The 27,767-nt window shown below is 40.9% G+C and overlaps 1 protein-coding gene and 1 pseudogene across 1 annotated transcript; one reads left to right on the top strand and one right to left on the bottom strand.

Moving 5' to 3' along the window:
- Positions 1-364: 364 nt before the first annotated feature.
- On the top strand, positions 365-8,056 carry LOC118837519 (annotated as a pseudogene).
- Positions 8,057-15,840: 7,784 nt separating this feature from the next.
- LOC118834468 (ATP synthase subunit delta, mitochondrial-like) lies at positions 15,841-16,444 on the bottom strand. Its single transcript, XM_036741916.1, has 2 exons — positions 16,085-16,444; positions 15,841-16,043 (listed from the first exon to the last, which is right to left on the bottom strand). The coding sequence occupies exons 1-2, from the start codon at positions 16,442-16,444 to the stop codon at positions 15,873-15,875; spliced, it is 531 nt and encodes a 176-aa protein (XP_036597811.1). The 3' UTR covers positions 15,841-15,872.
- Positions 16,445-27,767: the final 11,323 nt, after the last annotated feature.

Genomic DNA, 27,767 nt, shown 5'->3' with positions numbered 1-27,767 from the left:
GTTTCTCAAAGTATACTACAAAGAATCTTGAAATACCCCAAGTTTTTTTAAAAATCAACTACATATTTGTTAATAGGCGTTAAAAAAGAATGATTTTACCGCAATTGTTCTGACAAAGTTTTGTTTAAACTTAAGAATTCTATTACTGTAAGTAAGTTTGAGAACCACTGTTTTAATCTAAAATCCCTTTCATACTTGTCCCCTTAAGTAGGTTTCTTACTTAGGCCTTTTATTCTGGACCTACCTTCCTCTGGAGACATAATTATTAGTCCAATAATACACATAGATGATTTATATGTAAACTTGTGTTAAAATTGCCATGGAGATAATGATGATTTCTCTAAGCCCATCAGCCACTGTCAACATGGGACTGAAGCATCTGGGATTGTTTGCGGAGTACCTGATGAAAAAGAAGAAGCTTGATCAAGAGGTAGAGGGTTTAGGATTTTATCCTCCATCTTCACATCATGTATACTTTTTCCAGAATTAAGTACACGGCTAGCCACTGACTCCTCAAGGCTTTCCTAGAAAGATGCTAAGAGGTGGTTGTAGTGAGGGCTTCTCTTAACGAGGTAATTGATTCTAGACCAAGACAGATCAGTGGTTGGTGCTTATAAGACCAGGTTTTATGAGATGCTTCTAACTGCTCTTTAGAGACAAAAATCTCTTCCAGGATCTCTGAGTCAGAGAAAGAAGCAAATATCTTGACCTCTCTTCAGGAATGGAAGAAGTTAGAGCAACTAATTCTATGGCGATCAGCAGTGTGCCAAGCTGCCCATGCATATCCACAGGCTATTCCCTTCACTCTGTTCTTTTCCTCACTTTTATATTTTCCAGTCATGAGCTAAAGAAATTAGTGAATGCTAACCACTGCTTCCTGTTTGATGGTAGCCATGGTGATAGAAGTTGGGGGAAGAGTAGCCTGCATGAAGGCAGAGGACACATTCAACAAATGGTTCTTTTCTCAGGAAATCACAAAGCTGGTAGTGCTATGTTGCCATAGCATTCCTTAGCCAGTTGAAGGGGAGGAGGATAGCAAACAGAGAGAGGTTTCTTAGCTAAAGCAAATCAAAATCTCATAGACTTAGAGATATTAAGCATGTCTGCCCAGGACTATAAGGGAGAAACAAATACATTTTGGGAACACTTTACCAGTGCATACCTTGGTTCGCCTTTATCTATTTCTTTTAGTAGCAGTTCACTAGAAGGTGAACATATCTACAGAGTGAGGGTTTCCCCTCAGATTTTTTACTTTAGTCAATCAACAAGTATTTATTAAGTGCCTACAATGTGCCAGGTATGCTAAGAGCTGTGACTACAAAGACAGTCCCTACTCTCAAGAGGGGGAGGTAGGGTGGGAATAAGCATTTATTAAGTGCCTTTATGTGGCAGACACTGTGCTAAGTATTTGCAAATATCTCATTTGATCCTTATAACAACTCTAGGAGGTAGGTGCTATTATTATACCCATTTTAGAGTTGGGGAAACTGAGGTGGATAGAGGTTAAGTGACTTTCCTAATGTCACACAGCTAGTAAGTATCTGAACTCAAGGAGCTCACAATATAATGGGGGAAGACAACATGTAAACAACTACGTACAGGATAGATGAGTGATATATTGGAGATAATACATAGAGGGATGTAGTAGTATCAAGGGGGTTCAGGAGAACTTGTAGAAGGTGACATTTTAGTTGGGACTTACAAGAAGCCAGGGAGGTTGGAAGGTAGAGCCGAAGAGAGAAAATTCTAGGCTTGGGGACAGTGATGTCCATTCCCGCAAGTGAGTTGCTCTGGCTCTGTCACTGATAATTTAATTTTAATTGTTGAATGTATTGGTGCTCAAGAACATATCATTTTATGTGTTCTGAATAAAGTTTGGTGAACAGAAGTCACAAAGGGTAGTAGGTGAAATATAGCAGCTGGCTGACATTTTCAGATTGGATGTAAGAAAGAAGTGGACCCCTTTGGCATTTTGACAAAGCCTATGGATCCTCCTTCAGTATAATGTTTAGAAATGCAGAAAATGACATACACAAGATTACAAAAAATCAGTTATATTGAAATAAAGTTTCAAAATTTTTTAAAACCAAGTTCATGGACCCCAGCTTAAGCATCCCCATCATACAGTGTCATTGTTTTTTTGGGTTCACCATAGGTTGAGGGTCTGATTCAGGTTTTAAGGTTCAGAAACTCAATTTCTGGGTCTGGGTCTAGGCATACTTCTTCCTAACCTGTTCAAGGCAACTCAGGTTGTTCTGAAGTACAGTCCCAGTCCTAGGGTTCTTGAAGTTGCCTGTGTCTCTACCAGAACTCCCAGAGTTCCTAAGGTGGATGTTCCAAATGCCTGAGGTCATAAATCAACATGGTGCAGGGAAAGAATACTGGATTTGGAGTCCAGAGGACCTCTGTTCAGCTCCTAGCTTTGTGTGACTGAGCAAATCACTTAACTTCTCTGTGCCTCAGTTTCCTCAATTGTAAAATGATAAGTTTGAACCATATAATCTGTAAGGTTATCTACCAGCTCTAAATCTGTGCGCACTGGAGCCATATTTTAGGATAGTTGAGCAGCACAGTGATGGCAGATAGACATACAGAAATAGATTTAGAATTCTGTAGTGTTTTAGATTAGATACTTTCCCTTATGATATAAGCTATTTGAATTCTTTGCTTCTGGCCAATCTGTAGATGTATTAATTAATATTTCTCTATTTCTTCAAACCCATACTTAGATTGTATAGAGAAATTTTTTCAGGCAAGCCTGGGGTTAATGGACTTTTTACATGCCCCAGAAGATAGTTGAAAGAAGATTAACTTTTGGGTTGAACATCAAACAAATGGTAAAGGATTAGTTTTCCCAGTATTTCTGAAGGATAATATCTAGGCAGGCATTAAATCTACTAGTCAGCAGTCTGGTAGAAAGAGTAATAAATTAGGAATTTTTAGGAAGACTGGGTGCCAGCAGCCCTAATTCTTCCTTTATGCTAGATGAATAATCTTGAGTCACTTAACTTTTTTGGGCCTTAGTTTCTGAATTTGGAAATGAGGTGGTTCAAGAAGACAATATCTAAGGTCCCTTCCAATCCTAAACATCTTTTACTTATCTGTTCAGAAGGATTGGTCATTGACTTGGCCAACAAGACAAATGGAGCTTGTCAGAATCAGTCAGAATCAAATATAATTATATTTATATTCTTTTTCAGAACACTTAACTTATGATAATTTTTGAATATTGAGGATGTATCAGCCTCCTTGAGATTTCACAAACTTTTGCCTCTGTCCCTGACCTGATCCTGCTTCTGGGCAGTGAGTAGCAACGGCACTTCGAAGGGCAGTCAGAGTTATTCATTTCCTTTCCTAAATGGGGCTATGGCTACCTGCTCCCTTCACCTAGCTCCATCCTGGCCTGGGGACTATACCCAAGGAGTGTTCTTTGATCCATACAGTATCATCTGGGGGGGGGGGGGAGGGGAGAAATTAGTGGCACAGGTAACACTTGACTGAATTTGCCCCAGATAACAAAATTCCTAGGTATAGATTGAGTCCCAACTCTTATATTTGAACTTGACACAAGATAGGGAAAGATGCAAATAATCTCAAGGGAAAACTATGGATATCAACAAAGTAGATTGACTATTGAGAAAGAGGCACTTAGCCTGGGCATGGTTACAACTCAACAGTGTAGTCCATGGGATGTGGCTTCAATTCTCAACTCCAGGATCTCTCTCTCTTTGAGTTTTCTTACCTTACCTACAACACTTTGGCAGATCAGAGTGGCTCCCTGGATGGAAGGGATCTGTTGTTGATGAAGTCAATTCATGAGTACTCTCTGGTCTCACTCTCTCACTCCCTACCTAGTCATCTCTCTGTCAGGTGCCCTCAGTGATTTGCATATCTCTTCTGTAATACTATCAGTTTTAACTCCCATTCTGAGTGTTCCTCCCACTGTTATCCACCAATTTCTAGCAATCCATTTACATTTAACCAATTAACATTGAATAGCTTTTACAAAGGGGTGTTTTCTTCTAAGGTATAGCAAGAACAGAAGTACAAACATTTTACCTGAATACCTTAGGGCACACTTTCTCCTATAACATTCTTGTTTCTGGGGAAAATGAGTTCAAACTTGATATAGTTTTTTCATAGCATGAGCCCCATCAAATTCACATCTTAACGCAGCATCACTGCTGGGTAAGCTTTCTAAATAGTTTCGACACCATTACCCTACCTTTCTAAATAAATAAATGTTAATTATACTGAATAAATGTTAGTTAAATGAAATTGAAGAGGTGTGGACTTTGGTGTTCCTTGTGGGTGCAGCTTGGTTGTGTTACTGTTCAAAGAGCTGGGTTCTGACATTTGATTGGTCAGAAATTGTGGAGGATTCTTTCCCCCCCCTTTACTATATAGAGTTTGTCACTAGTTGGATGCTGTGGGGAGAATCATTTACCAATAATGAATGTTTTTTTTTTTGCTGAAATATATTGTAATCTCTGCTGGCAAAATTTTTAGTACAGGTTTTATAAATTAAAAAAATTAATTCTAAATGCACGTGCTTTTTTGTCTCTTCATTTACCTATAAGGAAAAATTAAGGATCTATTTCCTTTAGGAAATATTGATGCAACTACCATCCTGGTGCTCATGGGTACCATTTATTTCAAAAGAAAGTGGGCAGTGCAATTTAAGAGAGAAAATACTAAAGAAACAGATTTCAGGATAAACATGATACTGAAAAGGCTTATTTTCTGGCTAAGCTTTTTCTTTTCTTTTGTTAATTTTACTTTCATTGATATCTTTTGTTTTTATGTCACCTTTATTTCCAAATGTATCATGCCCTCCCCTATCCAGCAAGCCATAGCCCTTAACAAAGATTTAAAAAGAAAGAGGAAAATGTCATTTGTTTTCATAGTATATCCACAGCAGCAGGGACACAGAAACAGAGAATCTCAGAGTTTAAAGGGCCCTCAGATGCCATCTACTTCCATTCGTTATACCTGACCAAAATCCCTAATGATAATGATGATGTTGATGATGATTTGTGGTAAAGCAAAGAGAGCACTGGTTCTAGAGTCAAAAGATCTAGGTTCAAATGTCATCTCTGATGCTTATCCTGCACATTACTTTGGGGAAGTCACTTGACTTTTCTGGGACTCAATTTCTCTAACTATAAACGAGTGTTGGACCACATAGCTTCAGAGGTTCCTTCTAGTTCTTGAGCTATGATCCTAAAATCTTATGATAGATTCTACAACATAGAATTTATAACACCCGAGTTTTTACCAAATCTTTTGCTTGAAGACCCTCTAAATGAAGGAATAAGCACTTTATCCTGAGGTAATTCATTCATTCTATTTATGAATGACTCTATTCTTAGGAAAAGTATTATGAGCAACCCTTGTAGGGGAATACTCATATTAACACTGTAGCATTTGAGCCACCCCCCCCCCCCAGTGTAGGTCCCATTAGTACAACATCCAGCTGACAATTAACTTTTAACAAAAATACTTACTCAAAATGCAAAGTAAGAACAGAGATAACACATCATTCCACAAATAAACCTGGGCTTGTTCTCCCACCAGTGCACATAATGTCCATGGAAAGAGAGAGGGAAAAAACTTAAAGTACTGGGGTGGTAAGGAACATGTGGTTGGGGAGATTCACAAATCTAGATAGATGATAGAATCATAGATTCTCAGTGACCTGAAACAGGTTAGTTACTCCTCAAATGTCCTAGTGCACTTATGCCTGATGTCTGGAGATAACTCTACTAATAACTGTTTCAGTCAACTGGGTCACTATTTAGAGCATTGCAAAAATAATTTATTAGTGAGGAATGATGTGGAATTAGGAGAGAAACCATGATCTTTGAAATAATTTAATCCATTAAAAACACTCCCTGTTAATGTTATTCCTTCTTGCACATTGCAGCAATGTGAGAAATAAAAAGAAGTCAGTATGTTAACATAATCATGTTATTTTGATCCTTGGAATTACAAGGGATGTTATAACTATTTTTTCCTATTAATCTTGGCTTATGAAGAACTTTGACAACATGGTGAGAAGATTCCTCTTTTGTGTGCCATGCCAACATTTTAGTTATGAAAAGATAGCAAGATTGATTTTAAGATTAAAGTTAAAAGACTTTAATCTGCTGAAATTAACCAGATAAAATTTAGCCTCCAGTCATTTTCGTCCCACTATTTGCAAGGATTCTCCAGGGTTCTATTGGGAAGGTTGAAATAATAACCTGCCACTTTTAAGGGTCCAAATCCACTTCACCACTTTTTAGTAGCTACAATTCATTTGTATTTGCAACACTTTTAAATGTAGAGCTGAATGCCTTACATCCCCTGGCTTAATAGTTATGTTTACAAACCTGACAAGAATGAATTAAAAAAACCAAACAAACACTTTTCCTGGATTGCTAATCTGACAGAAAATCTCTTGTTAAGATGGCTCACATGCTGAAATTGATTCTAAAATGGTTCATGAGTTAACCTCATAGAGTCATGGCCCAAACTGAACAATTCACTGGGGACATGAGTTTATTTTTTTTTAAATATACTCCATTTTTCTATTATTGAATTTTTACAAGGATAAATTCTGAGAGAAGTAAAGTACTTATTGGATAATCATGTGTTTGCATTTATTGTAAGACTTAAGAAGGTCTGTTGAGATGATGAAACAGACAGGCTTCTTCAATATGGGATACATTGGGGAATCTCAGGGAAAGATTACTGAGCTACCATATACAAACATCTAAGTATGTTTGTACTGCTGCCTACTAACACCAGAGGCTTAGAGAAGGTGGTTGGTTGATTGGTTGGTTGGTCGGTTGGTTGTTGTTCTTCATTCTTGAAGAGGACCCACATGATATCACTATGCTAGAGTCAAGTTTCAGCATGTCTGACTGTGGCTGATTGGACCAATAAGAGCTTGGAATGTTCTACCACGCTGGGGCACAAATAGCCCATGTGAATATTTAGGGCGGATTCCCTAAATTTGCACATCTTGTGCTACTTCTGAGCTATTTCAATTCTGTTTTGCTCATAGAGCACATCACCTTCTCTGATGTGGACATACCGTGCTGGGTGGTCACATAAAGTATGTCTCCATACTTTCTTTCCACCCCCACATGTACTATTTGATACAGTGACACTGGCCTGCTTGTTCTTCCTCAAACGAGACCTTCTATCTCAGTTTTTGGCATTTTTACTGGCTGTCTCCCCTACCTGGAATGCTCCCCCTTCTCATCTCTGCCTCCCAGCTTCCTTGGATTCCTTAAATTTCTGCTAAAATCCCACCTTCTACAGGAAGCCTTTCCTAATCCTTCTTTATTCTAGTGCTTTTCCTATGATTGTTTCTTATTTACCCTATATGTTTCTTCCACATTAGACTATGAATTCCTCAAGGGCAGGAATCTTTTGCTTTTCTTTATAGGCTCAGTGCTGGCATATAGAGGCACTTAATGAATGCTTAGTGACTAGAGAATGTTTCTCCATGACTATAGTTCATACTTCTGAGGATTCAAAATCTTCCTTGCAATTGTACTATTTATTCCTAACTCCCCTTTGGTTAGAATAAGATTTCTCCACAAACAGTTCATAGTTCTACTGATTAAAAACACTCATTAAAATCATATCATTTATCCATTTTCCCCCAAGAATTGGAGGACAGACTCACCTTTGAGAAATCAATGGAACTGATGAATCCTGTGAATATGAACTCTGAAGAAGTTGATCTGAGTTTCCCTCAGCTTAAACTAGAAGAAACTTACTCTCTGAGGCCCACATTGGAAGATATGGGGATGACAGATGCACAAAGTGCTGACTTTTCAGGAATGACAACCCAGAGGAGCTTAGCTGTGTACAAAATCATCCATAAACACAAAGTGGAGGTAAATGAAGAGGGAATGATGCAGCAGCTGCCACTGGTATTGTGGTTAAAGAAAGTGCTCCTCTTAGGGAAGAATGTAATTGTGATCACCTAATCCTCTTCTTCATTGAACACAATAAAGGCAAGAATATTCTTTTCTTTGGCAGAGTTGCTGCCCCTTAATAAAGAGTAGTTGGGGATTGATCAAATATATGCTCCTTGAGGGCAGGGACAGGCACCTGGCACAGTGCCTGGCATGGACTAAGCACTTAATAAATGCTGAGACAGATTGGTTTATGTGATCTTATCTTTGGGGCAAAAATCCATAGAATTATTACGTTGAAATTACTGATGATAGAGATAGATATAAAGTTCTGTACATGGATTCAAAATAAAATCAATTTCATAAATATGGGTGGGGGGAGTAAAAGAATAGCTAGAGTTTACTTCCAGTGAAAAAGATCTGAGGTTTTTAGTGGATTGGAAGCTCAATATGAGTTAATAGTGTGAGATTGATGAGGTGCTTGGGTGCCTGTGCTCAGACCCCAATTCCAAGACCATATTTCTCCCTGGCCTCAAAACATTATCCCTGGAAGTTTCTCCCTAGCCCAAGGACACTATGCCTAGCAGTTACTCATGAGTGGGACTCAGCAAAACACTCATCTCTTTCCCTGGTATAGTAACAAACCACACCTGTAGGAATTATTAGCTTGAACTGGCTTTGTACTGGCTCATAAAGATATTCAGTATCCACTGGACTATCTATACCAACTCCCTACCTCATTACATGCATCCTGAACTCCTCATTATGTGTATCCTAGACTTTAGACATATGTATACTCCCTACATCTATCTTGTCAAACAAGACATTGATTCAAAAAGTGCATGTTCCTTTAAGAACTGACCACTCCTTAACCACCCCTTAATCCTGCCCTGAATCACCTAATTCGCCTACCTGGCACATATTTTACTATAGTTTTTCCTTTATAAACTTAAACTTTATCCCTCTAAGGTCGCATCCTTAAGAACTTTTGCTTGCTGAAAAGCATAAAAATAAACCTTTGCCAACTTGACGTAAAGATTGCTTGAGCCTGTGAATTCTTTCCAGATGACCCTGTCCTGCACCCTGATCTTTGAGGGGTTCCCGAACCCCTCAAAACCACATCATTTTCTCCACTATTATTTGATAGTTTACCAGAAATGCTAGCTATAGCAATAAAAAAAGAAAAAGAAATTGAAGGAATTAGAATAGGCAATGAGGAAACAAATTTATCACTTTTTACAGATGATATGATGATACACTTAGAGAATCCTGAGGAATCAACTAAAAATAGTCAAAATAATTAACAACTTCATCAAATTTGGAAGATATAAAATAAACCCACAAAAATCATCAACTTTTCTGTATATTGCCAACAACATCTAGTGGCAAGAGATAGAGACAGAAATTCCCTTTAAATAACTGTAGACAATATAAAACACTTGGGAGTTTACCTGCCAAGACAAATTCAGGAACTATATGATCCCAATTACAAAGCACTTTTCATACAAATAAAGTCAGACCTAAACAATTGGAAAAATATTAATTGATCATGGGTAGACTGAACTGATAGAATTAAAATGATAATTCCACTTAAATTAACTTAATTCAGTGCCATACCAATCAAACTATCAAAAATCATTTTATGGAACTAGCTAGAAAAAATAATAACAAAATTTGTCTGGAAGAACAAAAGGTCAAGAATATGAAAGGAATCAATGAAAAAAAATTGTGAAGGAAGGTAGCCTAGCTGTACCAGATCTCAAACTGTATTACAAAATGGTCATCATCAAAACAACCTGGTACTGGCTAAGAAATAGAGTGGTGGATCAGTGGAATAGATTAGGTATACGAGACACAGTAGTAAATGACCATAGTAATCTGGTATTTCATAAATGCAAATATCCAAAGTTTTGGGACAAGAACTCACTATTAGACAAAAACTGACAGGAAATTTAGAAAGCAATTTGACAGAAATAAGGTATAGACTAATGTTTGACACCCTATACCAGCATGGTTAATTTTTGCATGCCTAAACATGTACAGTCTATATCTAATTGCTTGCCATCTCAATGATGGGGGAGGGCAGGGAGGTAGGGAAGGAATTTAAAAATCAAAAATTTAAAAAATGAAAGTAAAAATTTTTATGTGTAATTTGAAAAAAAATATATAAATTTTTAAAAAGTGTTTTTAGTCTACTGCTGTTTCTACTATGTCATGTTGCTTTTTTTGAAACAAGGTCTTCTTTTTTCTTTTTCAAGTGAAAACCTTTATATGTGTATATGTAAAATCTTTTGATTTCATTAATTATAAAGATTGTTGAGCCAGAGTAAGAGAAGCTCAAGCCAGCTCAGGGGACCCTAGCTCTTGCAGGGAAAGTTGGATAAAGATGGAATCAGAGGGTAATTGAAGCACATTTTCCTTTCTTTCTTTCCTTCCTTCCTTCCTTCTTTCCTTCTTTCTTTCTTTCTTTCTTTCTTTCTTTCTTTCTTTCTTTCTTCCTTTCTTCCTTTCTTCCTTCCTTCCTTCCTTCCTTCCTTTACATAAGAGAATTAACTTCTAAGGAAAAAGCAAAGCAAAGAAAATTTCCTCACCATCCTGGTGATGGAGAGGCTAATCAGGGGAATTAGATCTCTTCACAATCATATGTAGTGGCAGTTCAGGCACCCTCCTGCAGGGGAGAACACCAATAGTCAGAGAATGAGACCTTCACAGATGCTCAGTATCATTGCAGTCAATTTCGTCCACTAGAGGGCAAACGTACATCAGCTTTGGAAAGTCTTCAGTTTTGAAATTTCAATTGTCAAGTAAATCATCTTGTTAATAAAAAGGAGTAATTTAGACAATGGTTTCCCCTTCTCCCCCCTGAAAACTGGGAGATGCTTTGGATAATTTTTTTTCACATCCTTTCCAGATTTGGCTCCTTCTGTTTTAATGGTTAGGCTCTGATCTCCTTGTATCTCAGTGTAACAAGGGCTGGTGAGCATGGTCAGTGTGCTTTGCTGATGTTTTTTGACACATGGACTTTGGATCAGACATTGTGTTAATGGTTCTGATAAGCTAACCACATGAAGGGGAGTGTTTTTAGTTGGCCCGTGCAGCATAATCTGGGAGGCATTTCCAAAAACACTAATTAGCCTAAGCAAGCCTATATGCTGATCTCCTTCCCTCTGTCTGGCATTTAAGAAGAAGAACAAACTGTCAAACTGTGGTGGGTCTCTGGATGGGGAAGGAGACTCTGGTCCTCTCTCAACTGGAGGCAGTTTGATGTTGAGAGTGCATGACCCTGTGTTTCTCTCTCTCTCTCTCTCTCTCTCTCTCTCCCCCCTCTCTTTCTCTGTGTGTCCCTCTGTCTGCTTTTCTCTTGTCTATTCCTTCCTGCTTTTAGCCAAAAGATATTGGAATTGGCTATGACCTTCTGAGCATCATAATGTCAGGAGAGGTCAAGGACCTGGAGTCCATGATAGGACTTGCTAGAAGCAGTTGAGGAGTGAAGTACTGAGAAAGCTGCCTGATACTAGAGATGTGAATGTATCCATCCATAGGCTGCATTTGGAGGTGAACTTGGTGGGCCCAATGCTGTGAAGAAACTATTTTTTAAATTTGAGCTCATCCTCTCCAGGATGAGCTCTAAGGTAGTACAGGACAGATTGTCACCTCAAATTTTGGGCAACATTTTTGTGTTTGTGTTTGTGTTCTTGTCATAGCCTCATAGAAAATATCCCTTTGTGAAAGTTAATTGACATTAAATGGAACTGAGGCACTAATCATTGGCAGTTAACAATGTGTGTGGGGGGGGGCGGGCCAGGGGATTGGGTCTTGAGCCAATAGCATTAAGGAAAAACAAACACAAACTCTCAGGGTACCCCTAGAACTCTGAAGAGAGTTGTAGCCATCTCCATTCTGGAAGAGTTAGCCCAGAGTCTTACTAACCTCATAAGCAGATAAAGCAAATGAGGTTGGCTTATCTGTGGACCTCTAAATGGTTTAAGCCATTGCAGTGTGCTTCTATGACACAATTAGAGTTTCACAATTTCTCATATTTCTTCAGCTAGTAGAACGCTTTAGGAAATATCCTGCTTTAAACCACACTGCATTCCATTTTTAGGGTACATCAAAATGGTGCAATGACTATTCAAATGGGTTGTGTATGTGGAAACAAAATTTCCCTTTTCTAAAGCTAGCAAGAAGTATCTATTTTTAAACCAATTCAACTGGCCTGTCTAGGTGGGAGCAACAGGTCCCAGGGAAGAGAGGGCCTACAGTTCTTTCAAGGAAGCAGCTTCAGTGAAGGTAACTAATTCCCTTTCAACAGACACTACATCTTTTACCTTTTTTTTTATTCTCCCTAGTCTCTGAAGAGCATATTGAACACAGTAGGTGATCGATAAATTCTTATATCTGAAATGTCTTCTCTCTATATGACTGTTAAATTCTTATATCTCATTTATAGTCCAACTCAAATATTACCTCTTCTAGGAAGACCTCCCTGATCCCTTCAGTGGGATCCTCTCAGATCTCACATGGCACTTTTCTTTCATCTTTCATGTATTTACTTATCAATAATATTTCATCTTACATATAATGTATATATGTATGTATATGCATATATATGTATGTGTACATATATGTATATATTTGTTGGATTTTATCTAAACTCTATCTTCTCCCTACTCAGGAGGGTATACTACTGTGCAGTGCATAATGGAGGGTGGTTTAATTGAACTTCAAGGAAAGTGTTAGAATAGAATTTTTGACATGCAAAGGACTTAGTGTAGAGGTCATGACAGTGATCTGGATTCAAAAGACTTGTGTCTGAATCTGAGATGTGCTAGTTCTTCTTTCTGTGGACTAGAGTATGTCATCATCTTTGTCTGGTTCAGTTTATTCATCTTTAAAATAAAGGAGTTGGGCTCAGTGATTGCTAAGGTTCCTATCAACTCCAAATCTTGTGATTTCATATGCTAGTAGAGTTAATGCACTAGTGACTTCTACATTGGACAGGAAGAATGAATTAAAAAGAGACTGGAATTAAGAAAGAATTAGGAAGAGATTGGACATCTGAAGAGATGTGTGTGTGTGTGTGTGTGTGTGTGTGAAATGTGTCACCAAAAATAGAAGGGAACAGAAAGAGGAGTATAGACATGCAAAAGATAAACTTTCTTGACTTTACAAGTTTTCCTCTCATGTCCTATATTTTAAATTAATTTTTCGATGAATAATAATTTATTTTCTCTCCCTTGTACTCTCCTTTCCCCACTAGAAAGAAAGGAAACAAAACCTTTATTAAAAATATGCATAGCAGTTAAAAGAACCAATTGAACAAACCTAATCCACAAATAGAACAATTATTACTCGGGGAAAAAATGAAAACTTCTAACTTTCCTTTCTTCTCAAAGCTGTCATTCTTCCAGTTTTCTAATTTAAAAAACAAACTTTAGAAAAATGCAGAGAATGCAGGATTGACAAAAAGGACCTTTCTATGCTCACAAGTTCTATTTGCTCAGGGATGGATGAAGATTAAAAGGACACGTGGGGTTAAGTGACTTGCCCAAGGTCACACATCTAGAAAGCATCTGAGGTCATATTTGAATTCAGGTCTTCCTGTCACCAGGCCAAGGCCTCTATCCACTGAGCCACCAGCTGCCTATAGGGTCATGTTAATTGTCTTCAAATATTTGACTACCATGTTGAAGGATGAGATTCATTCAGCCAGGCCCTAGAAAACAGAACTTAAAGTAAGATGGATTTACCTTGATGTAAGGAAAAATTTCCTAACAATTAGAGTTGTCTGTAAGTGTGATAGGTTAGGAAAGTTGGGATGGTGGAGGGGAAAGTGCTGAATTTCCACATCCCCTTATTTGACATCTTCCAAAAACAATCTGGATGCCTGCTTAGCATGTTTTAGAGGGATGATCCCTTAATATGTTATTGGTAGGTTTCAAAATTAAGGTAAACTGAGAGACAAGATTCTGAGTAAGAGCAATTTATTAGTTAGGCTAGCAGTAACCGATAAATTGGGTCTATGGTCTGTTAGTAACTAAAGATCCAGAGGTAGGGCTTACTGGTCTTCATATAGTTTTGGGAAGTGCAAGCAAACAAAGAACAGATTTGGGTAGGTGGATGAGACAATGTGATTACTTACATCAAGGAAAGTAGGCTTGTACCCACATAGGGCTAGTAACCATTTCCCTTTGTCATTAAGGAATGCTGACTGATTTTTGGCATCCATCTGCGTGTTGCAGATCTCGTTAGTGGACTTGAGTTAGCAGACTCCCTGGCACCTAGAAAGGTTTGTTAGGGAGATAATGACTTTCCTTAGCGATGCAGAGACAGGTCAAGGACAACAGAGCTAGCTTCAGGACTTACGGATAATACTAGATGTATTTTCCCAGGAGCTGAAGGTATGGAAGATAACAGTTTTCCCCATTAATGAGAACTTTAACTAAGAGGGAGAGTCAAATGTGACTTTAGACAGATACAGCTCAATTACCAAAATCAGTAAGGCATAAAATCAATTATATTGTAGAATCAGTACAGTAGAAATTCAAGGTAATATTAATTTTGATCTTCTTACTATGAAATCATCCCCTTCATCATTTCTTATGGCTAAATGATATTCCGTTACTTTCACATAGCATGATTTGTTCAGCCGTTCCCCAATTTATTGGTACGCACTTAGCTTACACATTAGATGCTTACATCTGAATCCTTAAAGCCAGGGATGTATAAGGCTTTGTAAACTTCGAAGTGCTGTATCAATGCTAGCTATTATTTACTAAAATGCTTCTGACGTCTCCCTACTTACTCCTCAGTAAAGCATAACACCTGATTCTGACATATGAGGTCTTTTTGACCTTACATCATGCATTCTTTATGTCCTAGCCAACCTATACCTTTCTCCCTCTTTGTTTTGTCCTGCCTCTCCTGTTTTTGTATCTTCACTTATACTCTCACTTCTAGAATGACTTGTTTTTACCTCTGCCTGTTGGCATCCTTTACATCTTTCAAGGTACATACTGACCTTAATCCCTCCATGAAGCCTTATGACTTCTTCTAGGAAGTTATTGATGGGTTCTTTCTATTTTCACTTTGCCCTCTGGTTCTAATAGAGCTGGGAAGTTTTCATTTGTGATTTCATGAAATATTTCAGTGTTTACTTTCTCTGAGTATTAAGTGCAGTACTCTTCAAGGTTTTCAGGGATGGCACTGGCTGGGGACCTGTAATTTTTCAGTGAACCTAAAATGGTCTGACACAGAACGGTCTGAGTGCTGCCTTTCTGCAGTAAGTTTTGCAAGTACCTGACCCCATTTAGGGTCTGGAAAACACAATTGTAGGTTTGGTTCCAGCAGACTGCTGGAAGCCTTAGATCCTTATCAGCTAAATGGAAGTCTCTTCAGATTTAGAGTGGTAGGACTGCAGGCTCCCTCTTGGTTTGAGTTCCTTTCCTTGGTTTGTCAGCTATAGGTCTAAGACCAGCCTGGGGGCTGAATGTGTGGTCCTGTTCTGGATTCAGAGCCACATAGCTATTACTCACTTCTCTTCATGTTCCTTGCCTAGTACACTATGTCAGGCAATGACTGCTCCTTGTCTTGGTCCACCAATCTTATGTGTACATCTCCATCTCAGTTCAAACTTCATTTGCAATCCAGTTCTGTGATGCTAGTGACAGAGCTACCAGGTAGCTCCTGTTCCTTTTCCCTCCTTGTCAGGCCAGTGCCTTCTGGTCTCTACCCCTTGATGGGATCTAGGACCTCTTTTTTTTTTTTTAAAGTCCAGAACCCTTGTGGTTTTTAATCTGGGTGTGGAGGGCAGGGGGGGTAGGCAGGAAGTGGGACTGGGGGGTAGGCATCCTCTTCCTTCCTGGGTATTTCCTGGTCTCTTCAGCTCAAGGTGAGCGCCACGGAGCAGGATGGCCACACCATCTCTGGAGGACTCCAACGGTTTGGCTCCCCAGCTCATGATTCCAGTGCTTTCACGATAGCTTCATTGCCTTCTATCCTGATCTGAACCTCGGCCCGGGCTGCCTCATCTGATGCCCCCAACAGGTCCGAGTGTGCCTTTTCCAGGTTGGATCTGGTGGCCGCCACGTCCAGCATGTCCAGAGCCACGGCTTCTTCTGCCAGCAGCTGCATTCAGGGATGGCACTGGGATTGCACAGGGATGGCACAGGGATGGCAGCGGCATTCACTGTGACAGAACCACTGCTCACAAAATATTTGGTGGTGGTGCCATCCTCGGCATGAACGGTCACCATGCCGGGCTTCAGCACCTGCAGGGTGGGGACGTGGGCAGCGAGGATCCCAAAGGCCCCACTCTGGGTTGGGACATCCACCTGCTTCACCTTGGCCTCGTTGAAATACACCTGCGTCGGGGAGGCGGAGGTGAAGGACATCTGGCCGGGGACGCCGGCGGCGGCGGCCGGAGCGGCCTCGGCGTAGGCGCGGGCCGGAAGGGCCGCAGGGGCCGGGACGCGGGCTTGGCGCAGCAGACGGGGTCCGCAGCGGCGGAGCAGGGCGGTGGGCAGCATGGCGGCGGCGGCGGCGGCGAGGGCGGACAGGCCGGGTGCAGCGGGAGCAGGAAAACGGGCTGCTGGGCCAAGGACGGAGAGGTGGGCCGATCTAGGACCTTTTGCTACAGCCCCAGGCTCGCAGTTCAGTCTGTGCATTAGAAAGTTCTGTGTGGTACTCTCTGGGTTAGATCAGTGCCTGTATCCCTGCTGACCTGGGATAGAAAAATGACTCACTGTGATTTTTCCCTGGATTCTAAATCATGATTTAGTCTGACAATCTTTCTAGGTCATTGTTAGAGTAGCTGTATGGAGGGTTGTATGGGGTGTTCAGGAGTTCTAGCACCTCTGGTGTGAAGGCTTGCTGCTTCCTTTTCAGGGCTGCTCATTTACCTTTGGTGTCCATCCGATTCATCTAACTCTCACCTGTGGCTCCAAGAAGCTGTAGCATGTGCAGTAGCCACACCTTGGCAAACCATCTCAGCAGACAGGCTAAACCAGGTTAGGGAGACTGATGGGCCTCAAACCTGTTGGTGAGTTAGGGGGATGTCTACCCCAAGAATGTGAAGACTTTCCCCAGTGGAATGGGTAGATAAAAACAATTTATTCCAATGGCCACAAAGGAGGCTGAAGTAGGTGCTGTAGAGTGTTTAGAGCTTGCTCAGACATTGAAGATGCCTGTTATTCATGAAATGTCTTTGAAAACTACAAGAGCCTTCTGCACTCAAGTTTTTCTTTAATTAAATAATTAATTTAAACATTCTTTTGTTTATTTTCACTTCTAAATTTTCTCCCTCCAGCCCCTCCCCCACCCATTGAGAAGGCAATCAATAGGATACCTTTATATGTGTGGGTCATATAAAACATATTTCCATATTAGCCTTGTTGTGAAAATCAAAAGCAAGAAAAAGGTAAAAAATGCTTCAATGTGTAGTGAAGGTGAGACTAAGTTTATCAGTTCTCTCTCTGGAGGTGGGGAATGTTTTTCATCATGAGTCATTTGGAAATGTTGTGGGCCATTATATTGATCAAGTCCTTGGCACTAGATCATTGTTACAATATAGTTGTTATTGCTGTTGCCAGTCATGGAGGGAAACAGGGCTGTTTGCGTGCTCACATGCTTTTTAGCATGATGGTTTCAGTCTTGTTGTCAAAGGCCTTCCATGGCATTGGCAGCTGCTGCACTGATGGTAAATTCTTCAGCTTGAAAAGGCTACAAGCCAAGACGAAAGTGGAGGGAGTGTTGGTGTATGACTTTCTGTTTGCAGATGATTGTGCACTCAGTGCAGCCTCTGGAGATGAGATGCAGCAATGTATAGATTGATTCTCTGCTGCTTGTGCCGATTTTGGCTTAACAACACCAAGAAAACACAGGTGATCCATCAGCCAGCACCACATCATCCATATGTGGAACCATCGGTTACAGCAAATGGAGAAGTTTTGAGTACTGTGGATAAGTTCACTTACCTTGGCAGTGTACTTTCTAGGCATGTATACACTGATCATAGGTTATCAGAACTAACTCAGTGTTTGGGATACTCTGAAGGAAAATGTGAGGAGAGAAGAGGTATTAGACTGCCTACCAAAATGAAGGTCTACAGAGCTATTGTGCTGACCTCATTGTTGCATGCTCATGAAACTTGGACAGTCTACCAACGCATCACTTCCATTTGAATTGTCTTAGGAAGATTCTGAAGATCAATCGGCAAGATAAGATACCAGTCACTGAGGTCCTTTCTAAAACTAAACTGCCAAGTAAGTATTCAAACTCTACAGCAGAGAGCACATCTCTGATGGACTGGTCACATTATTTGAATACAAAATGTACATTTGCCAAAAAGACTATTTTATGGAGAACTCGCACTCATCACATGGTGGTCAGAAGAAGCAATACAAGGATACTCTCAAGGTCTCTCTTAAGAACTTTGAAACTGATTGTGTGACATGGGAGACACTGGCGCAGGACCACTCAGCATGGTGTACCCTCATCAGAGAAGGTCCTGTGCTCTACGAGCAAAGCAGAATTGAAACAGCTCAAAAGAAATGCGAGATGCACAAATTTAGAGAATCCACCCTAAATGTTCACATGGACTATTTGTGCCTGACCTGTGGCAGAGCATTCTGAGCTCATATTGGTCTGATCAGCCACAGAGTGATGCACTGTAACCTGACTCTAACGAAGTGATATCATTTTGGTCCTCTTCAGGAACGAAGGACAGCAACCATTGTTATTGTGTACAGTGTTCTCTTGATTCTGCTCACTTCATTTTCCATCACTTTATTTAAGTTTTTCCAGGTTTTTCTGAAACCATCCCCTTTGTCATTTCTTATAGCACAAAGTATTCCATCATATTCATATACCGTAACTTGTTCAGCCATTCCCCAATTGATGGGTATCCCCTCAATTTCCAATTTTTTTGCCACCATAGAAAAAGCTCCTATAAATATTTTTGTAACTATAGGTCCTTTTCCCTTTTCTTTGATCTCTTTGGGATACAAACCTAATAGTGGTATTGCTAGGTCAAAGGTTATACACAGTTTTATAGCCCGTTGGGCATAGTTCCAAATTGTTTTCCAGAATGGTTGAATCAGTTCACAACTCCAACAGTGCATTAGTGTCTCTGTTTTTCCACATTCCCTCCAGCATTTGTCATTTTCCTTTTCTGTCATGTTAGCCAAATTGTTAGGTGTGAGGCAGAACCTCAGAGCTATTTTAATTTGCATTTCTCCAGTCAATAGTAATTTAGAACATTTTTTCATATGACGATTGATAGCTTTGATTTCTTCTAAAAAATTCTTGTTCATGTCCTGTGACCATTTATCTATTGGGTATCTTCAATCTATGCTACCTTCAAACAGGTAATTCTGGACTTTGCTTCTCACCATCTGACTTTAACAGCTGGCATAGACTTCAGCTCCCTGGACATATAACACTCACTATTTGACCTTTTGAATTTGCAAGGTTGTAGCCATCTCCAATATTCCTTCACCTAAAGCAAGTAAGAGCAGAAGCTCATATATTTAGGCCAGAGACCAACCCCAGTTGGGGAGGGCTTCAGACCCAAGGCCAATATGGAGGCTTACAATATGTCTCTCCCATCCAAACAGCAGCCAGACAGGAAAGAGGAAAAGAGTTACTTGCCTTTTGCCAGTTACTGCCTTCTGAATGCACCCTAGTTCTGGCTTAGCAGCCAGTCAACAATCTGGCCCTTTACCACATGGTTAGAGAACTGGAACCAGTCACAGAATATCTGCCTATGTTCCAAATTTGGGAGTATGGCCCTTTCATTGCCTGTTGCCATGCCTTTCTAGAAGCAGCATCTCTAGATTCTTCCACGTGGGCTGGCAGATGGGGCCTGCTCTGGGAATGGAAGTCATTGGCCTGAACTCCATTACATTAACAGAGGACTATCCTCCTTCTTCAGACACTCTTCAAATAGTGAATTTCTTTTGGCTCCCTGAGGTAAACATTCAAACATAAATAGTTCACATTTCTGTAGTGATTTCTTCATGCCAACCATGTGAAGTGGAGTGTGCCAAGATTATCATTCTACTTTTAGAGAGTGGTGAAGGACTAGTGGTCCTCTGGGCTCAGGCCATTTTGGGGATGAGGAAGGATGATGAAGACTCCTTGTAGCTGAACAAGTTCTCCTGCCTAGTAGGAAGACTTTGATGTGCACGATTAGGCTTTCTGCAGATAGTTCCCTGGGGAGCCTGATCTTTATCTCAAACCAACATACTGGAAAAGCTTCAAGTGACTTTATCAAAGGCCTGGTACTAGCAAATATCCTGAAGATAATTTGCTGTGGGACTAATGAGTATCTTTGCAGCTTCCTTTGTACATAGCAACTCTAAAATGACTATATATATAAAAGTATATAAATGACTTGGTGAATTGGAATGTGCTGAGTTTTCTGAGGTGTTTTTAATAATGCCCTGGTGACAGCTAGTGATAGGCACCTTCTTAATTGCCAGCAATTCATCTTAATGGTAAGACAGGACTTTAAAAAGTAAGTCCAATTCAACCCAGCAAATGCTTACGAAGTGCCTGTGATGCACCAGACACTGGGATTACAAAGACAAAATGATAAACAGTCATATAATCATAGATTTCAAGAGCTGTCAGTAATGGTAGAAGTAACTGACTTTAACCATTTCATTTTACACATGAGGAAACTGAGGCAACACAGAGAGGTTCAGAGACCTGTACAGGGTCACAATTTAGTAAGTACTTGAGTTGGGATTTGGACTTTGGGTTCAGTTTGAGAAACTTACTTTCTACCAGGCAGATAGAATAGATAAACAAAGAAGTATCTGTGATTTCTAATTTGAGGAAGAGGGTGAAACTACTGAAAACCAGGCATAGGCTCAGGGATCAGAAAAGTCTTGCTGAATGTACACATATTCTCATGCCATCGGAAGTGGCCTATAAGCCGAGATGTTAAAAGGTGAGGGGGTAGAAGGGAGCACATTTCAGAAATGTGGAATATCTTGGGCAAAGGCACTAAGGTGGGAGATGTAATGCCAAATTTGGGGAACAGGAAGTAGGTCAGTTTGACTGGAAAGAGTTTCTGAAATGGGAATAATGTTTAATGAACTTAGAAAGGCAAGTTGTTAGCCATTTATATCTCATTAAGTCTCAGCTTGTACTGGAACCCCTCTTTGTACTGAGCAGACAGTCCTTCCATTCTTTGAAGGATGGGGGAAGGCAGAGCCAAGACGGTGGAGTAAGGCAGGAACTTGCCTGAACTCTTCCAAATTTACTTCCAAGCAACTATAAAATAATGCCTCAAAAGGAATTGTTGGCAGAACCAACAAAAGGATGGGTGAAACAATTTTCCAGCTCAAGACAGCTTTAGAAGGTTGGCAGGAAACATCTGTCTCACTCGAGTAAAAGGGGAGTGTGGTCTAGTGCAGGGCATCTGGGCAAACCAGCAGCAGACTACACCCCACCAAGCCTGCAGAGAGGCTCTGAGCTGTGGTGGAGGTCAGCAGCCAGGCCCCATGATCCTGGCCAGTAGGCCAATGGCCAGGCCCCATACCCCAGGAGTAGCAGGTCGGTGGCTAGGTCCTGTGTCCTTGGCGTGGCAGGCCAGCTATGAGGTCCCACATTCTCACTGTAAAGCAGGCCAGCTGTGAGACACCATGTTCCTGTTGTGGCAGAACAGCAGTGAGGTCATATGCTCCTGGAGCAAGAAGCTTGGGACAGTGCCCCCTCTGTCCTAGGAGTAGAGCCCAACTTTAAAAGTCACAAAATAGGCTGGAAAATGAGCAAAAAAAAAAAAAAAAGAATCTGACTATAGAAAGTTACCATGGTGACAGGGAAAACACAAACTTAGAAGAGGACAAAAATGTCAAAACACATACATGCAAAGACTCAAAGAAAAGAGTGAATTGGTCTCGGACCCCAAAAAGAGCTCCTAGAAGAGCTCAGAAAGGATTTAAAAAATCAATTAAGAGAGGCAGAAGAAAAATTGGGAAAGAAAATGAAAGTAATACAAGAGAATCAGGAAAAAAAGAGTCAATAGCCTGGTAAAGGAAGCACAAAAAATGGAAAAATATGCACAAGATTCACTGAAAAAAATAACTCCTTAAAAAGTAGAATTGGACACATGGGAAAGGAGGTACACAAGCTCACTGAAGAAAATAGTTTCTTAAAAATTAGAATTGGGCAAGTGGAATCTAATGGCTCCATGAGACATCAAGAAACAATGAAACAAAATCAAAAGGAATGAAAAAAATAGAAGAAAATGTGAATTATCTCATTGGAAAAAAAAAAACTGACTTAGAAAACAGATCCAGGAAATAAGTAAATAACCTGTCCAGTATCATGCAGCTACAAAGTGTCGGGGGCTAGATTTGAACTCAGGTGTTCCTGACTCCAGACCCAGCACTCTATCCACCGTGCCCTTTGCCATCCGTACCTAGGTGAATTGGATAAGTGCTTTGGCATGACTCTGCAAAAGTGTTGCATGGTGGAAAGAGAATTGGACTGAGAAACAGGAGACCTGATTTGAGTTTCTGTCACTACTTAACTGTTGCCTTGGACAAGTCACTCAACTCTAAGCATCATTTTCCTTATCCGTAAAATGAGACGGTTGGACTAGATTGGATAGACTCTAAGGTTTACTCCTTAAAGACTTTGGTAGTCTATAAGCAAACAGGTTATCAGGACTATGGGACAGAGAGATAAAACAAAAACCATAAAACACATACCAGTAAAATATGTATTCCCTTACTCATCCAGTTTTCTTGACTATGGGTTTATCCAGAGTCCATATATCCTGTTATTTTAGGAACTTTAAAACCAGTTTAGTATCATCAGTGGCAGTAGTTTGTAGGTATCTGAGCAATCAGGACAATTCTTATTTTTCATTTATTTTTTTCCTTTAGCAGAATTTTCCCTTAGAAAAATTGGAGCTGATAATGGGTCTATCACGTGTGCAGACAAGACCAGTTAATTAGATTGTAAACTTGAAGGTGAAAGCATCATTGGCAAGAGGGTGTGGTTGCTTGCATCCAGGAGGGTAGCATTTTTAAATATTGGGAGTGATAATTACCATCTTTGAAGGTTTGGAGAAGGTATTTGAACCAATCACTCTTCTTTTCAATAGAGTATGAGACTGGAAGAGACCTTATGATCTATCCCAACTTACTCTTTTTATCTAAGAGGAAATTGAGGTCCATGGAATAAAGTGGTTTGTCCAGGGTTGCATAGCAGAGTTTCTTAAACTGTGGGTCACAACCCTATGTGGGGCGGCAAAAAATTTGGCAACAGTAAGAGGTTGTTGAATGACCAAAAATTAATTAAAAATCAAATGCACAATGAATCCGAGGTGTTTCTGGCAGTGCTTACCCGTTTGCATCCTACAATTTCACTGCAGCCTTGGTTCTAAACACAAAGCATGCACACTCTTTACTGCACATGCCCTCAGGCCATGCAACGCCCAGCGCCCCCAAATCTCCAAATGTGGTCACAAGTGAAAAAAGTTTAAGAGGCCCTGCATAGAGCACCACTGTCTGAGCCAATGTTAGGACTTAGGTGCCCTGACATTGATCCTGTACCCCTTCTACCAGGTGCTTTATAGACTTACAAATGGGTAGTCAGAGTTGAGAAAGTATGATTCGATGAATAAGATCCTTGGGAAGACGTAACAAATCAATCAACCAACCAACAAGCGTTTATTAAGTACTTATTATGTATCACACTCAGTATAAGTAAAAACTTCCTAACTATCAGTGTTGTTGCAAAGTAGAATGGACTGCCTTCAGAGTTGAGGTCCCCCTCACTCGGGGTATTCTTGCTAAGGCTGGTTGATCACCCGTGGAGAGTATTCTTGTTTGAGTCAAGACGGAACTAGTGGGGGACAATGGGCTCTGAGCTTCCTTCCAATTCTGAGATTCTGTGGTTAAGATATGATGATGATAAGAATCCTGATAACCAGGTGTTCATATTTATTTACATAATAGGGTACCCTGGAAAGGAGGGTAGAAAGAGACAATGAAATTTAAAGGGGAAGCTCTTCACATTCAAAAGAAGCTTTCTTTATCTTAGGAAGCCTCTGAGGCTCAAATAGCTCGGTTTTTATATGAAGAGACCAGCAAAGTTGCCTCTAGAGCGGGCTGTATTCTGACCTTTCACCTTACTGATCATCTGTATTAGACTCCAAAAGAACTCTGGGAACTGACTGGATTGAGACCAATTACCATAAGCCAAGGTGGAGCATTGTACTATGGGAACTGGCTTTGAACCAAGAAGGGTTATTCAGTAGGAGAGACTAGATCTCTTCCATCTCCTGCCTGGAGGTGCTGAATCTCAAAGCTAAGGTTCTGAGGGAGCAAAAAAAAAAAAAAATAAGACTTCTTTTGATACTAGTCTGAGAGTCATTGACATAGCTGAAAGAGGGCTGAAAGCTCCAGCTCAAAATACTGTAACACTACAGTTGAGATGAATGTAATATTCCACAGCTGAGTCAGTGATAGAGGTCAGTGAAGGACTACATCTGCCCATGGAAGAACAAACCCAAAGGATATAGCAGATCAACTTGTATAGCAGAGATGCAATGCTACTAGAGGAGTTGAATGGCAAGGCCCAAAATGGCATATGTCCAGGGGCAGAGTGGCTTTCACCTCTCAGTCTGACATTAGCATTACTGGCAATCAGGAATGGAGAGATCTGCAAAGAGTAGATTTGTAGCAGTCCAATCACCCAGTGACTGGTCTCATCCATCCCAGCAGTGGATCGACCTATCTGGCTAAGATATTGCTTCCTATCAGGAGTACCTGGAGTATCAAGAGTATCTGAGCAATCCATCCCGTGGAGATATAGTTATACCTTTCAAGGAGCCAGCCCAGATAGGCAGAAGAGTGATACATTCATCATCACACCATGTCACTTAATGAATTTTGAGGGCGTCTCTCTGTAGAAAGAAATATCATTGGGGTCCTGAATTTCTGGGGATGTGAGTTGCTTTGGCCATTAGCATTTGCTATGTGAGTAGTTCACTGTACTTATACTTTAAGTCCATGCTTATGCTTTGTCCTCTCACTGATTCTGTGTGCACATGAGGGAAAGTGCCCTTGGTTTTTTTGGGAAATACTTTGTAACTACTGTTCTTGCTATGCTATGAGTAAATGCCATTGCTAAAAGAACCAAGTGAGTCTACTGGCTGACTGACTGTTTAGGGGAAGCGTATCAATGGGGGCTTCTGAGATTGATTAGGAGGATAATCACCTAAAGGGTTACCCCTAGAACCATGAAAGTAGTAGTAACCACCCCTCTGGGGACCACTAGTCTCCCACTGTGCTGGTTTCAGTGTGAGATAGGGAAGTGCGTTAAGAGAAGATGTTACATTAACTTTCATTCCCATTCAAGCTGTTTAGTCATTTTCAAATATGCTAAAAATTCAAGCAAAATGGCACCTGTTAGGGGCGCTCTGGGCCTGGGCCCCCCGAGAGGGTAGTGAGACGCCAGGGCGTCTGGACCTGCTGACGCGGCAGTGCCCGTGTGGCTTCCACCATGTCAGTACCGGGGCGGCTCTTACTGGAGGAGCTCCACCCTCGGGGAGGAACTGGGGAGGAGCCAACCCGAAACACCCAATATAAGGCGCTCCCCAGAGAGGGTCAGTGGGATTTGTGTGAGATTTCTGGTACGCCATGCAATAAAGCTGCTTGTTGACTCCGGCGTTCTGCCTGGTGATTCTCCTCTCGCATCCCCCGAGAGGAGCCGGAGACGTCCGAAGACCCGAGGGCAGGGTGAGTGATAGGCGGTAGTCGGGGAGTACGGGGTGCCAAAGTGGGGCACATCCCGTCCGGCCCCCGACAGTCACCTATTTTGACATAAATTTGCCTGGGATGTACATTTAATTCATCTGCATATAATGCCTATGTTCTGTCTTATTTTTCCAGAGTCAGGAGTTGGTGGGCATCTCTACTGCTATCAGCTCAAAACCCTCCTACCGTTAAGTGTCAGTGACTGATTAGTGCCCCAAGTCTATCTAACCATTTAACACGAATTAGTTTTTAAAAAGGTATATTTACTTCAAGGATGTAACAAGAACAAATATACATTAACCCCCAACACCTCAATGTCATGTTCTCTTCCATACCATAGTGGTCCCTGAGGAGAGGAATCACACTCTTAGCACAATTTCTGCATAACATTGGTCTCACCAAATTCACATCTAGGTATAGTATGGTTGCTAGATGAGTCCAAGTCTCAACTGAGATAGGTCTTAAAAGTTACTCACAAAGGTCACCTCTTGATCCTGAAGCATCAATGCCGAACTGACCTCCAAAGCCCCTCTGGGATCCTGGGATGTTAGGAGTCCTCTGGAGGGTCATTCTTCTCACCTTTTTAAAAGTCACAAGGCTCCTTTACCTAAAATAAAAGAACAAACCATGAGACAACAGGACCAAGGCCCGTTTTCATAGGGTCATATGTCAGCCTCTGGGGAGAAGGCCCAAGTCCTCTTCCCATACGCCATTGTGTCTCAGTGAGCAACAATAGTGAAGGAGTCAAACCAGGGTCAAGGAACTGAGTTCATCTAAAGCCTTTTGAAGGCATTCCTTGTTCCGGCCATGCATCCAATCAACTGAGTATGCTCCTAACTACATAGTTAGCTGACCAGAATTACAGTTACAGAATATCCATATATGTTTCTAAGATCACTCTCTCCAAGGCACTTCCATTCAGTTCCTCATGACTCCTCAGGAAATAGTCCCCTCCATACGAGGGACTAGCATCGGAGGTGCTCTGGGTGTGGGCCAGAACCCATTCCACGGACACTGGTAATGATAGTAGCTCCAGTTACCAGAGCATTTGATGGTTTTATAAGAATACAATCTCTTATTTTTCGAGGGTTTGTGTGCAACAGCTGTGGCCTGCAAGAACATGCTCTTAGGAGACCACAAGTTCAATATGAGTCAGTAGTATGATCCAGCCTCTATTAAGCTGTTTAGGACAAGGGAGGTGATTCCCACTGTGCTCTGCTTCGGTTTGGACGCCATATTTTACAGGAGCCCTTGTGAGGGAGCCTCGGAGAATGGCGACCATGAAAAGGAGGGAAGGGGAAGGGAATATGCATTTGTGTAGTGTGTTTACTATGTGCGAGGCACAGTGCTAAGTGCTTTTTACAATTATCATCCCATTTGAACCTCTCAACAACTCTGTGAGGTAGGTGCTATTTATCTCCATTTTATAGTTGAGGAAACTAAAATAAAGCGATCCGCCCAGGGTCACACAGCTAGTAAGTATCTGAGGGTGGATTTGAACTCACATCTTCCTGAGTCTAGGCCCAGCACTCTATCCACTGTGCCATCTAGGTATTGTGTCTTTATACCCTTGGAATGTGTGTGTGATGCCCAGTGTGTAGAAACTAGCCTGTTTGTTGTTAGAGCTACAGCTCTAGAATTGACTACATCTTAAAGAATCTCTTATTCATACCTGTGGTGTGCAAAACACTGTGATAAAGGATAAGGATACAGAGAGAAACCTTCCTTTCCTTGGTGTCTTTCTTCTTCTCTACCACAACTTCTAAAATTCTTTCTCTTTGACTCCTTCAATCAGAAGTTCTGTCGGAAGATTTTGTGTTAGCTGTTTGGACTTGATTATAATTTTTTTGTTTCACTTTTTCCAGCATCATTCAAATTATAAGCCCCTCCCTTGCACTTTGGAATGAAAGTCATTGTCTTCCTTTGGGAATTTTTATGACTTGTTGGGGGGTTGGTGGTGGGGGTGGGGTTGGACAAAAAAGCCTTTCAGGCAGTATCTGATGACTGCCAGCAAGGCACAGCGTCTCTGTGTAAGAAGGGAGGAGGCATGCGGGAAGGGGAAACAGTAGTT

This window comes from Trichosurus vulpecula, chromosome 1 (assembly GCF_011100635.1).
Source record: "Trichosurus vulpecula isolate mTriVul1 chromosome 1, mTriVul1.pri, whole genome shotgun sequence".
Taxonomy (NCBI): Eukaryota; Metazoa; Chordata; class Mammalia; order Diprotodontia; family Phalangeridae; genus Trichosurus; species Trichosurus vulpecula.
This window is presented reverse-complemented; position numbering and strand designations above follow the sequence as displayed.

Coding starts and splice junctions, on each gene's coding strand:
- LOC118834468 (XM_036741916.1), bottom strand. CDS start 16,444: ATGCTGCCCACCGCCCTGCTCCGCCGCTGCGGACCCCGTCTGCTGCGC. Junction 16,044..16,084: donor TGAATGCCGCTGCCATCCCT/GTGCCATCCCTG, acceptor CCCTGAATGCAG/CTGCTGGCAGAAGAAGCCGT.